Source organism: Alosa pseudoharengus, unplaced genomic scaffold (assembly GCF_046254945.1).
Source record: "Alosa pseudoharengus isolate Yale_2024_CS ecotype anadromous, Long Island Sound unplaced genomic scaffold, YU_APseudo_1.1 YU_APseudo_1.1_scf_17, whole genome shotgun sequence".
Classification (NCBI taxonomy): domain Eukaryota; kingdom Metazoa; phylum Chordata; class Actinopteri; order Clupeiformes; family Clupeidae; genus Alosa; species Alosa pseudoharengus.
The window spans coordinates 7949602-7963804 of record NW_027468640.1 but is presented as its reverse complement, the minus strand read 5'-3'; the positions used below and the strand labels follow the sequence as shown (position 1 = coordinate 7963804).

The 14203-nt window shown below is 41.5% G+C and overlaps 1 protein-coding gene across 1 annotated transcript; it reads left to right on the top strand.

Moving 5' to 3' along the window:
* The first annotated feature begins 4771 nt into the window (after positions 1 to 4771).
* On the top strand, positions 4772 to 13922 carry LOC143127187 (high affinity immunoglobulin gamma Fc receptor I-like). Its single transcript, XM_076288523.1, has 6 exons — positions 4772 to 4958; positions 11626 to 11667; positions 11845 to 12123; positions 12354 to 12632; positions 12988 to 13275; positions 13386 to 13922. The coding sequence occupies exons 1-6, from the start codon at positions 4928 to 4930 to the stop codon at positions 13853 to 13855; spliced, it is 1389 nt and encodes a 462-aa protein (XP_076144638.1). The 5' UTR covers positions 4772 to 4927; the 3' UTR covers positions 13856 to 13922.
* Positions 13923 to 14203: the final 281 nt, after the last annotated feature.

Below are 14203 nucleotides of genomic sequence, written 5' to 3'. Positions count from 1 at the left end.
TGTAGCTAAAACTCCCACTGAAAGGACACCACATTTGAAATGCCTTTAAAGACATTTGTGTCTAGATTTTACATGCACCTTCAAACTGGCGTCATATATAGGAATATACCACACATTATTAAGGGTAGATAAGAGATTGTGCAACACCAATGCAAATCAATACAATTCTTGAACATAACAGCTCTTTTCTTAATCCAGAATATCAGTGGTTTATGAAAGTAAGTTTTACTTACTTTGAGTACAAGCTGGGTTGAACTGAAACCCTAGACCTAAAACAAAGAGGAACGAGACCAGGTGAGGAATGACCAGGACTATTACTGCTACCTCTCTTTCTGCTACTCTGCTACTCTTCCTCCTCTCTCTACTGTCAGCCTTTTAGTGGCTACAGATAAGGTTGTATAGTAGACTTTGTAAACTGACTTTCATGACGTCTGGTCACGGAATTACTTACTTACTAGCCTTGCTTCGTCTGTGAAGGATTCGACTTGGCAGGATTCGTTCTACTCCAAGCACAAATCCTTGACTTTGAGAAAAGCCCTGGGACAACCTAAACAGAACAACCAGCAGGAGCAGCAGTCTGAACAGGGAGGATCACAAGTATCTGTGATGCTCTAACTGTCTGCCAGGGTACACAAGTGTGCTGCAAGAGATGCATACTGTTTATGCAGTTTTTTGTCATTGGGGATCATTTAAATGACAAAAATCATAGGGTATTGAAATCACATTTCATGAAATTCTTTATCAGATTTTATCAAAATAGTTTATGAGACTATCAGATAAAGATTTTAATAATTGACAAAACTCTTATTTGCTTGTTCATCCATCTTGATAAAACTTCCTGATATCTCAAGCAGCTAACAGCCAATCACACCTCACACACAACACAATGTAGCAAAAAGGTGAACTGAAGGCACTGCAGAAAACTAGGCTACAACTTAACCACCAAAGGGGTGTGTTATGAGAAAATTCAGTGTGTACTTGTGAAGTTCACACTTGTGGCAGCGACAAGTTTTATGAAGATTCTGTGGCTTCAGACGGAGCAGCTCCACTATTAGCAGCTCCACTATTAATCTTTTACAGTTCCCTTACCAAATTCACACTTAGCCAGGTTAAAAGGGTCAGGGAGGCATTAGCCGTGTGATGAATCCTGACCTTCAAACTGGCAATAGAGGGGCAGCCGTGGCCTACTGGTTAGCGCTTCGGACTTGTAACCGGAGGGCACGGCTGAAGTGCCCTTGAGCAAGGCACCTAACCCAGAGCGCCGCTGTTGTTGCAGGCAGCTCACTGTGCCGGGATTAGTGTGTGCTTCACTTCACAGAGTCTATATACTTATACTTATACTTAATATAATTTCCCCTGTCATTTGAGAATTACCACATTATCAAGATGCATATTACAATGTTGACCATCCCCAACACTATTACCTTCATGCTGAAAAGGGATATTGCTGGTGCATTTCTTATCCCAAATACTGTGACTGCTGTAGAATGTGGCCATGCAGGGATCACTAGCAGCAAGCTTGTTTATCATCAAATCATTTGCAGTTTTTACTAAAAAAAAAAACAAGGAACTGAAGAAAACGTCATGAGAAAAGTCAGTGTGCACTTGTGAAGTTCACACTTGTGTAATACTTTATCTTACATCTTTTTGAAGATTCTGTGGCTTCGGACAGAGTCGATATGCTTTCAAACAGTCTCTGCCCAATGTATCCTCACTAATAGAATCAGGCCTTAACCTAATTTAACACATTGAAAAAAATGCAGGCAGAAACATTCTCTTCACTCAAGCAAACATCTTATATAATAGTATTCCTCAGTCAGTCACTAGCAAACACACAGAGACAACTGCAGTCCAACACCACATCCACACCAAGGCAGAATATCATTAACAGAAACAGACACTTACACACAACATGACATAAGGACTCTAAACCAGAATGCTTATTTTATTTATTGTTTATTTATTGAATCTGGATCAGATATGAAAAATAAACATAACAAAAAATTATTTGTTTCTTTGGTTTTGTGAACTTCAGAGACTGGACCCAAGCGCAGATGCTGTTCACAGATTTATTTGCAGACAGAGGGACCACTTTGTGGAGAGCCACAGGCAAATAAGGCAGTTCAAACAATTTAACCAAAAACAGTTCTTCAAACAGCAGTAAACAGAAGGAAAATCAAATTGGCAGTTAATCCAACATCCAGGTAAAGTCCAAAAAAGTAAAGTTTAAGAGGCTGGATCGTAGTGTCAAAAACAGCCAGATTCAAAGTCCAAAAGCAGGTTAAGGAAAAACTACCAAACAAAATGTGAAACTTATAAACTCAGAAGTTCCAAACCTGAGGCAGACCACTAGGGCACATCACCACACTGAGGCACCAGCAGGGCAGGGAATAAATAGGGCAGGTAATACAAGCAAATAAGAAACAGGTGAGTTCCAAAAAATGGCAGGAAAGAGAACAAATACAGGAAGTAGGGGCATGGCAAAAAGCACATGGTGGGCCAAAACAAAAACATGCAGTGACAAAACAGAAGCAGACCAGCAGAGGGCTACAAATAAACAGAGTCCTAGGGCAGAGTAGCCCCCCCCCCCCCCCCCCCCCCCCCTCTTGGCCACACCTCTTGGCGTCAGAGCAGGGTGGTGGGGGTGCCGACGACGGAAATCCTGAATAAGAGTCTTATCCAGCAACTGACGAGTAGGCACCCAGGAGCGTTCCGTATCCCTCCCAGTCGACCAGGAACTGGGGAACCTGCCCCCGGCACTGGACGTCCAACAGTCTTCGGAAAGTGAAGGCAGGAGCGACAGGGGTAACTGAAGCCGGACCACTGAAGGACCCAGGACCCGCTCGATCAGGTAGGATCCGATGAATCATGCAGTGACAAAACAGAAGCAGACTAGCAGAGGGCTACAAATAAACAGAGTCCTAGGGCAGAGTACTGACAGGTTTGAGTTATGCAAGAAGATAGTTCATGCTGAAGGAAAACCATCCAAATCCTATTAACTGAAACTAAAGACAAGTAGGTTCATGAAACAGGATGTGTATTATTATAGATTATTATGTAGAATATGGTTGTAAATTCCTGCCACAGCTAGAACCATTTGCAACCACGTACAGCATGTAGAAGAGAACTGGCTTGCATGAGAAAAAACTGGCTTGTGTGAGAACCACCTAAAAAAAGTATTAGTCCAAGATGATATTTGTGTCAACTCAACCAAGAGAGACCGAGATCATTTTGAGGGAGGGCATTCAGAAGACAGGACGTTTCAGGTCTATTTATAGTCAGCATGAGAAACACAATGAAGCACTGACCCAAGTGTGGGTGCTGTCCGTGGTGTTTAATTAGTCACCTGGGTCTTCATTGGTTTCAGTGTTTCACAATGCCTCCATCACAATCTCAATCATCTGCCTCAATCTGCCTATCACTCTCCTCCCCACTCTATCTTTTTATGCCACTATTGCTGTTTTCTCTCGTTTGTTTATTTTCTCATCATCAGTTGTTCACACACTTGTTTTCTACCTTTGCTTTGTGTTTCTACGTGTCTATTGCTGTGCAAGAGGAGGTGAGAGATTGTGGTTCTGGTCTGGTTTCCTCTGTAGGCTGTGAGCTGTGTGTATAAGGCGCTGACCAACCATTTCCTCTCTACTGCACATGTGCAGATGATAGTAATTGCAGTGACAATATACTGCATGACACCATTAAACATCAAGATGATGATGATCAAGACCAAATAATCTATACTGCATGCCGTTTCTGAGGCCTTACTGGGTTACACTTTACTTGACAGTGTCAAGAGTGACATGACACTGTCAGGAACGTGTCATAAACAAGTCATAAACTTTTATGACATAACACTTCTGTTATTAAGTGACATTCGGTTTTTGTCATAACAAGTAAGGGTTAAGTTTAGGGTTTGGGTTAGGGTTAGGTTTAGAGTTAGGGTTTGGGTTAGGTTTAGAGTTATGGTTAGGGTTAGGGTTGGAGTTAGGGTTTGGGTTAGGTTTACGATTAGGTTTCATGTGTTCATGACAGTGTCATGTCACTCTTATGTCGATACTGTCAAGTAAAGTGGCATTGATCCTCTGCTAAGATACGACAATTCTTGTACAAAAATAATGAGGGGGTGTTCTTCAAATACCACAAGCTTGTTTATCTTCAAATGTTGTATCTATCAAAATGACAGTTGATACTAAAACCACGCTATTGAAAAAATGAATTCACACATGTGTGACCACCATGTGTGGCTTTTAGCTGAACATGGGTCGCTTCTCAAAATGTCTCTGGCTGCTGCTTCCTCATTCACAGAAGCAGGCTTGTACAGAATGCAGCACACATAAACCAAAATCTAAATTTTATTAAAACATTACTACCCGCTCTGTACCAGAATGCAAGCTGTTTTCTTTCTTTCTTAATGTGATAACAGTGATGTAGAATGACAGATACAAAAATAAAAAGAGACCAAAATACAAAAGTAGTTGTATGTGTATGTGATGTGAGAGTTTCAGGCCTTCCTCTGGTTAACCCCCTCCACCCAGAAGACAAACACCTTCCTTTCAGAAGGGCTGAATTATGAATCGAGAGACAGACTTTGTTAGCCTCTGATTTGATCATCTGTATATATAAATGTTGTGACTGGACACGGATCTACAGAAAAAAAAATGGAAAGACAGCGTTGGGGGCTTAAATCACCAAGAAATGAAACTAACAGAACACACACACTCACACACACACACACACACTCACACTCACTCTCTCTCTCTCTCTCTCTCTCAAACACTGATGTACACACACAAACTCTCTTTCTCTCTCTACCACTACTCCTCCCCTATTCTCTGTGGGGGAAGAAGGAGGTGGTTTGTCTTTTGCAAGTGTTTTTCTCTCTCATCACACTCTACCATCTCAGTCGATCAGTAACCGGACAACACACAGCATGGAGCTCTCTCCTGTGGGCCTGCTGCTTGGTGAGTTGTGTGTGTGTGTGTGTGTGTGTGTGTTCTGTTAGTTTCACTGTGCATTTCTTTAGGATGAGAGTTCTGAGAACACAAATTATGTAGTTGTAAAGCTAAATATATAAGTACCAGTGGTGCTCGGGTCCATTCACAAGTGCCTCACACTCGCCTGAATTTAAATCATCCCGACCTCAAATCAAACTGGGAATATTGATTAAGACAACATGATACTTGACCCGCTACCCAACCCACTTATTTACAAAATGTGCACTTTTGGTTAACGCAGCCCATACAGTGTATTCTTACTGAGCTATGGAAAACTTTCACACAAAACAAGAAGAGAATGCCCTTTTTATTAATCACATCAGTTTATTCGTGATATCCCTATGTTGTGGAAATTTGTCTTAACTGGTATAGTAAATTCACACCGCGGGTAATGTGCAAAGCTTTATTCTCTGCAGAGAAGGCTCATCCGAACACAGCAAAATCAAAGTCAAAGTCAAAGTCTGCTTTATTGTCAATTGTCTTCACATGTCAAGACATACAAAGAGATCGAAATTACGTTTCCCACTATCCCACGGTGGAGACAAGACATATTTTACCAATTAGGTCCACAGACAAACATAACATTCAAGTAAACAATATAAAAAGTAAATAAGAAGGCACATACAATGAAGAAATAAGAGCAGCAAAATTTGGGTTGAAATTGTGCAATTGTGCATACAGCCAATAAATGGCTGAGGTAGTTCTGTTTGACCTAAGTATGCAAGTGGCATAGTGGTGCAAGTTATGTAAGACCAGCAGAAGTGTGTTCAGAAGTGTTTTCAGGACAACAGGACAACAACAACAAGTTGCAAAGTGTGCAAGTGTACAAGTGGAGTAGTGCAAGTGGAGTAGTGCAAGGCAGCCATTGTGGGTCCAAAGTCCAGGATGTTATGTAGCTGAGGGTGGAGGGGGGAGGGAGTTCAGCATCCTAACAGCCTGGTGTATGAAGCTGTTGGTGAGTCTGGTGGTGCGGAAGTGCAGGCTTCTGTACCTCTTCCCAGAGGGCAGTAGATCAAACAAATTGTGAGCGGGGTGACTTGCATCACTCACAATTGTGGTCGCCTTGCGGGTGAGGTGGGAGGTGTAAATGTCCTTCAGGGAGGGGAGTGAAGCACCAATAATCCTTCCAGCTGTGTTCACTATGCGCTGCAGGGCTTTCCTGTTGTATTCAGTGCAGCTTCCGCCCCACACGGCGATACAGCTGGAGAGGATGTTCTCAATGGTGCCTTGGTAGAATGTGGTCATGATGGCTGGTGGAGCACTTGCTCGCCTGAGTTTCCATAGGAAGTACAGGCGGCGCTGAGCTTTCTTCGCCAGTGATGCAGTGTTGGTGGTCCAGGAGAGGTCTTCACTGATGTGCACCCCCAGGAATTTGATGCTGCTCACTCTCTCCACCACAGCACCGTCGATGGTCAGTGGCAGGTGTTGGGTGTGACCTCTCCGGAAGTCAACAACAATCTCTTTGGTCTTGCTGACGTTCAGCAGGAGGTTGTTGTCCCTGCACCACGTGGTCAGAAGGTCGACCTCCAACCTGTATTGAGTCTCGTCGCCCTTGGTGATGAGACCCACCAGAGTTGTGTCGTCAGCAAATTTCACTATGTGGTTGTTGCTGTAGGTTGCAGTGCAGTCATGCGTCAGCAGGGTGAAGAGCAGCGGACTGAGCACGCAGCCTTAGGGGGCCCCCGAGCTCAGTGTGAACAAGTGTTTGCAGTCAGAGAAGCACCTGCCTATTAGCCCTTTTTTTATAACTCGGGTTTTCTGTTGTTTTGCTGACTATCCCTAACCGCATTCTGTTGTCTGAGACATATATGGTCATAGCAGACAGTTACTGAGTTTCTTGAATTTCATTTCTCAGTTCTTGAATTTCCCCTTGAGGATCAATAAAGTATCTATCTATCATCTATCTATCTACTGGGGTTGTGGGTCACAAAGTCACAAGTACATAACAGAAGACTGAGCAGAAGAGAACATTAGGACAGAGAAAATAAGGGCTGTATTTTGCACACTGGCGCATGGCGTGAAACTCGTTTTCCACCCGCGCAAAGTTCAATTCGGTATTTTGCACGTTTATTTTTTAAACAATTTAGGTTTTAGTAAAGCATGGTTTAGTGGAATTGTCTTGCAAGCAGCCTCCTTCAAATGCACCGTTGAATGCCAAAATACCGATGCATTTATTTGACATATCACGCTTTGCGCCGTTAAAGGGAATGACAGATGTCATTCTCATTAGTTTAAATGATGTTACGCCCCAAACACACCCATATGACTGATTAAAAAAACCTAGAAACACCTTGTTGCACCATGCGCTCGACGTTTGATAACAAAACCCCTCCCAATGTGGACTGGACTTCCTACTAAATTTGAATAAGCTCTTGACGAGTGACGATGCACTTTAGAATGTCATGATAGGGCCCCATGAGTATCAACTAGGGTATCAGTTGAAGTTGGGGGCAGCCGTGGGCTACTGGTTAGCGCTTCAGACTTGTAACCGAAGTGTTGCTGGTTACAACCCCGACCAGCATGGCTGAAGTGCCCTTGAGCAAGGCACCTAACCCCTTACTGCTCCCTGAGTGCCGCTGTTGTTGCAGGCAGCTCACTGTGCCGGGAGTAGTGTGTGCTTCACCTCACTGTTTGTTCACTGTGGGCTGAGTTTCACTAATCAGGACTATAGATACAAAACCAAAACTTGATCTTAAAGGTGCTCTAAGCGATGCCACGCAAATTTTTAGGCTAAAACATTTTATGTCACTTAATATCCTCAGAGCTATTTTTAAAATCTTTACTTAAGCCTTTGCCAGCTTTTGTATTAATGGTTGAGCGCAAAGACCTCTGGATCTTGGACCTATTTTGTTGAATGGCTGTGTTGTCATGACTTGTAAAGAAAATGCATGGTACTGTAGTGTAAATATTCGGTAACACTTTACGGTAAGGGTACATGAATTATTATGAATTCTTGTGTGAATTAATTCATGATTGATGTATAACTTCATTCCTTTATATCTCATGAATCATCATTCATTTCCATGAGTTCATATTCTGTCATTTGTGACCTCATACATGAATAACACATCAGCTAAAGCATTAACTATGGTGGGCACATCATTATGATTTATTAAGAATGATCATGATCATTTCTTTTTCTGGCAAAAATGTGGTCATCACTACTCAAATTGTGATTTGAATAAAACTTGTGCAGTTTTCTAAACACATGTTATTGTTCACACTTTAGCTGAGGGGCCTCAAACATGATGAGCTTATGAGTAATTAACCTTATATTCATGTAATCATGATGATCATGCTTAAGAAATCATAAATCATAATGATGTACCCAACGTACCTAATGCTTTAGTTGATGTGTTGTTCATGCATGAGGGCATGAATGAGAGACTATGAACGTATGTCAATTCCTCATGATTCATTAGATATCAAGGAATGAAGTAGCGCATAAATCATGAATTAATTAATGCATGAATTCATGATAATTCATGTACCCTTACCGTAGAGTGTTACCAAATATTCAGTGTTTGCTTTTCTGTGTCTGTGTTTTTCATGTACGTCTCAGACGTGACTCGAGCCGTGCCGAAAACATGTGCATGCTAGAAATAGGACTGATGCCTTTTTCAAGCGACATGGCAAGCGTGTTGGAAGCGTTTCCATTCAAAACTGTAAATGACGTCACTCTCCAGGACCAATGAGGGAACTAAGAGTGGTCGAAGGAAATTGTGAAGCTGTCCGTGTGCTGTTGGAAATATGACAAATGATTATAGAACCCCAATAAAATAACCAAATAAATCTGACTCCGCTTTAATATGAAAAAGTTTTAGTTCAATATAATATCAAAAACCATAGTAGGTTGGTATAGGCCTACCCACAATAATACTGTTAATGAGAAATGCCCACTCGTTTTCTTATTCTTATGAATAATGCTATAGGTCCTATTCTCCGCCACTGCCGGTTAATTTTGGAGGTTCCTGAACACAATCCTGTTACTAGTCTGGGAGTAGGTCAGAGGCTACATGCTGATCCGGACTGCTATACTCACCAGACAAAACAGTGAAGAAAAAAATTAAGAGATGTTTTAATAGGCAGAGAGGCCGTTAGACACATTTGTGGTGTGGTTTAGACATAGAAAATGCCACACAACCGCCACGCAACTGTCACGTAACAGACATGCCACGTTCACGCCACCCATGTGGCACTGCAGCTACAAATGCTGTCAGCCCAGAAATCTAAAATGTTAGGAAGCACCAAACATTTTATGTTGATTTCAACACTTACAGTTAGTAGAGCAGCATTTTCTAGTGGTAAGAATGAATAATGGAGCGTTAGGATTAGGTGTTGCTACTCATTACATTAATACACAGGATTAGATGTTAAAATCCCTTGTGCCAAAATCCAAGGTAAAAACACATTCAGAAGTCCCTACTCAAAATAACTTTAAAAAGCACACTACCCACAAATCTGCCAACAAATGGTCACAAACACAAGACAAATGGCCCATCCAACAGCAGTATATAGTATGCGGCATGTCATTGGGGTTATCAAGTGGACACCCTCATTCACAATGTTTCATTATGTTAGGCCCACGGCACCTCATGAAGGCTTAACAGTGAAACCAGCGTCCCGGAGACACTCCCCTCCATGCTGCCACCATATTACCACCTAACCAGCCTAGGCATGGTCTAGGTTGGCTAGGTTGGTCCGTGCCGTTGATGTGGACTGAACCATAACCATAAAAACCCTAACCAACCACCATCAACCTAGGCACAGCCCATCACAAACACAAAACAGATGAGCCACTTAGCTTACCTTAGCTTACGCCCCATGTTGCCACCATGTTACCACAATAAAATATCCAAATACTCTTAACCAACCTAGGCATGGTCTACGTTGGTTAGGTTGGTCGGTCCCGTTGATGTGGACTGAACCATAACCCTAAAAGCCCTAACCAACCACCATCGACCTAAGCACGGTCTGTCACAAACATACTACTCAGTGGTGTAATGTAGTTGTGCTGGGCCTGATTAGCTGTTGCTACTCAGTGGTGTAATGTAGTTGTGCTGGGCCTGATTAGGTGTTGCTACTCAGTGTTGTAATTAGGGCTGTCAATCGATTTAAAAAAAAAATCTAATTAATTACATACTCTGTGATTAATTAATCTAAATTAATCGCATATATATTTTTTGCTGTGAAAGTATTTTAAATATTTAAATTCAAATGAATCATTGAATAATCTGCATTAGTAACATTAAAGTTCAAAAACTCTTTTTATTATTATTTTCACTGTTCAAATAATTGCCATAATAATCTAAGATATGACCTAATATGCTGAGGAAATAAATTCAAAAGTGCTTCGGGAAGAAGTTTTTTTTTCACATACAAGGCATTTCAGGCCACATATATAACCTAGGGGACACAATGAAAATTCTCCCCTCAATGTCAACACTTATTTCTTTGCATTGATGTGCGACTATAGAGTTGATGAACTCCGGTGATATGCAAATTCCTTGCTGCAGACATTGCAGAGGACTTTATTTTCAACACTTTATTTTTTATGAACACCATCAGGCCGTTTTTAAAAAGTAAATGTTCCAATCAATGATCCAGGCAGCACGTTTTCTTCTCTCTCCTTCATTTTACAGTCTAATTTTTACTGACTAGAACGGCTCGGGGTCAAAGGTCATACGGAATCGATTAATCTGCACTAATTTTTTTAATCAGTTATTTTTTCTCAAATTAATTAATCGAAATTAATCAGTTATTTTGACAGCCCTAGTTGTAATGTAGTTGTGCTGGGCCTGATTAGGTGTTGCTACTCAGTGGTGTAACATAGTTGTGCTGGTCCTTGGCACAATCATTTTCCATTTTCTACTGGTTGTTGTTGTTTGTTTGCTCTTGAGAGGTGGTTTTGAGGATCAAACACAGATTCACCATTGTCTTATTCTCAAAACTGTCACTTAAGAAGGATGTGGTATACATGGGTTATTTTATAGGCAGTGACATACAGAATGCACAGCTAGATGAAAAATGGAATTTGAAAAACTGTCACTTTCAATTCACTGATTGTGATATTGAATGAATTATTGCCTAATATTAAATATTATTTTCAAGAGTGCAATGAGACCATAGCTTTACATATGAAAGAGAAAGGATATTTTGTTGATTGTTGTATATTCATTTTGTTTGTATGCATATTTTCTAAGTGATGATTAAAGGTACAGTCAGCAATCATTCAAATTAAGTAAAATCTCCTTACTATTGTGCTTTAGTGTACTCTTGAGCGTGTGTAGATTCTGTTCTTACCCGACAGTAATCCAAACAAACGTAACGTGCGCACATTGAAATGTAGGTGCTGGATAAAACAGTGATATTGTGAAAAAATAGGAAGGAATATCAGCACACAAGCTCTCCTTCTTTTTGTTTATTGAAGTTACACCAGAAGTAACTTCAATAGTACTTTTGCTGTAACTTCAATAAACAAAAAGAATGGCAGCTTGTGTGCAGATATTCCTTCCAATTTTGTATGTTCTTACCCGACAGCAAATTTCAGATAACAAATCATAGTGTCAGTATCTTCATGAAAACTGTATGAAGAACTCTGAGGAACTTGGATCTGTGTGTTTTTGTGTTCTAGTGCTGATCTTGTGTTCCTACTCTGGACATGCAGCAGGAGAAGGTAAAAGTGAATGTTATCATGTCCTTAATGTATTATCGCTTCATATCGCCACATATCATCACAGACTAGACTGATCCTGTTTTCACCCATACAGTTCTCAGACTATATGTCTGTACGTCTAGTTTCCCTCTGTTTTCCTCACACCTTTATGTCGTGTTTGTCCTGTGATTTACAAAGAGACTCCCAAAGCTGTTCTGGTGCTGGATCCTGACCAAACACAGTTCTACACTGGAGAGTCTGTCACTCTTAGATGCAGCATAAAGCAGGACAGCTCAACATGGTGGTACAATTGGTACAGAGGTGAACAGAAGGTTCACCCATTGGATGGTCACTGGACTGAGAGTAATGAGTACACAATAAAGTCTCTGCAGGTGGCCCATAGTGGTGTCTACACCTGCATTGGATATGACGACAGTAAACAGTATCAGAGTGGGATTAAAACACTCCACATATCAGGTGAGTAAACATCTACACAGTGCTGTGCAGCACAAAAGCAGCACACCATTTTGGCCACTTTGGTTTGTTTCTATTTCTTCTGTCACTTGCATTGAAATGGTCAAGTTCTTCAGTCAGAAATCATTTTTATTTTAATTTAAGATTAAAAGATAATGATATGCTATTTTCTTCTTTAATGTGTTTCCAGCACAGGCAATGTCTGTTTCAAATGTTTTATTTTTCCCCACCAGAGCGACCCAAAGCTGTGGTGACCCTGACTCCTGCCAGTAGAGACATATTCAGAGGAGACTCTGTTACCCTCAGATGTGACATACCAGAGGGGAGAAACTTAAACTGGGACTACAGCTGGTATTTCAACAGAAACCCGATCTCTCCTGTAGTCACTGGTCAGCAGTACAGCATCAGTCGTGCTGGTTATCATCACTCTGGTGACTACACCTGCAGAGGAACTCAGAGAGGCACCACACAGAGTTCAGAGATCAGTGATGTGGTCACTCTGACAGTGTCAGGTAGAAATGTTACTTTTTGCTCATTTACACTTGTGGGCTGTTATGCTTGTGTTTGTGCTATTTATTAGTGCACTTAGAGAAATAGCAACATACAGTAAAGGAAGGATTAGACCACTTCACAGTTGCCAGAGGCTAGTGATATGGCTCAACCATTGTTTCTGGAAGTAAAGTTTTTTGTACTTTTGTTGTTTATCTTTTAACACAAGTTCAAATTAGAGCACCATGAGTTTCTTTGTATTGCTGTAGATACATTGCTGTAGATACATTGCTGTAATATTTTTTCCCATCATGGTGTGGATGAAGTATTTGTTATCGTCATCTACTAGTACATTTTGTTTATTCCCTGTGTTTCCAGAGCGACCCAAAGCTGTTGTGTCTCTGAGCCCCAGCTGGACTCCAGTATTCAGTGGAGAGAGCGTCATTCTCACCTGCAGCATACAGGGAGGGTCCTCATCAGACTGGAGATACCGCTGGTACAGAGGAGAGCAGCAGGTTCACCCACAGACAGGCTGGAGTTACAGTGTTGAATACAGACTGCAGTCTGTGCAGGAGGACCACAGTGGGGTCTACAGATGCCAAGGAAGCAGAAGAGAAGATGGGAAGGTTTCTTCAAAGAGTGATGATGTAACTCTTACTGTTTCAAGTGAGTATTGTATCTTTGTATTGCAGGGGGACAAAACATGATCATTCTGGTACTGTGCTCTTCTGTTTTTTAATCTGCTGTAAAATTATTCTTGTTTCATGTGTTTGCAGAGAGACCAAAGGCTGCAGTGACTCTGACTCCTGACAGTAGAGACATATGGTGGACAGACTCTGTTACCCTCAGATGTGACATACCAGAGGGGAGAAACACTGACTGGGACTACAGCTGGTATTTCAACAGTAACCCGATCTCTCCTGTAGCCACTGGTCAGGAGTACAACATCAAATCTGCTCGTTATCACCAATCTGGTGACTACACCTGCAGAGGGGTACAGAGAAGCACCACACAGTGGTCAGAGATCAGTGATGTGGTCAAATTGACAGTGTCAGGTAGAAGTGTTACTTTTTGCCATTTCTTTTACATTTTTGACTGTTTTATTACACAATGCCTGCCGCAATACTGGACTAGCACAGACCTAGTGTGTTTTAGGTGTTTCATGTTTCATTTTCCCCCCAAAGTGACCCAGTTCTGTGGTTTTCTTCTGGTTTCATGCTGCTGTGACTCTGACTCGTGCCAGTAAAACATGTTCACTCTCCATTTACACCCACAACCCAGCCTGCAGCTACACTGACTGTGACTCCACAGAGTCCTGTATTCACTGGAGAGTCAGTCACCCTGAGTTGTGACATAAAGTCTAACAGTGGCTGGACATATAAGTGGTATAAAGACAGGAGTAACAAAGTTGTGTCTACTGGAAGCACGTTTACTCTAAAAGAAGTCAGTGAGTCTCATCGTGGCAAATACTGGTGTCAGGGAGAGAGGGGGGAAAGACCAACCTCGTCACAAAGTAGCAGCAAAACAACTATTGAATTCAAAGGTAAAGTATATTTACCTTTACCTTGTGTGTGTGTGTGTGTGTGTGTGTGTG

Excerpts from the sequence above, each read along its gene's own strand:
- LOC143127187 (XM_076288523.1), top strand. The coding sequence starts at position 4,928 with ATGGAGCTCTCTCCTGTGGGCCTGCTGCTTG. Across the intron at positions 4,959-11,625 it reads TCCTGTGGGCCTGCTGCTTG|TGCTGATCTTGTGTTCCTAC; the intron begins GTGAGTTGTGTG and ends TTTGTGTTCTAG. Across the intron at positions 11,668-11,844 it reads TGGACATGCAGCAGGAGAAG|AGACTCCCAAAGCTGTTCTG; the intron begins GTAAAAGTGAAT and ends TGATTTACAAAG.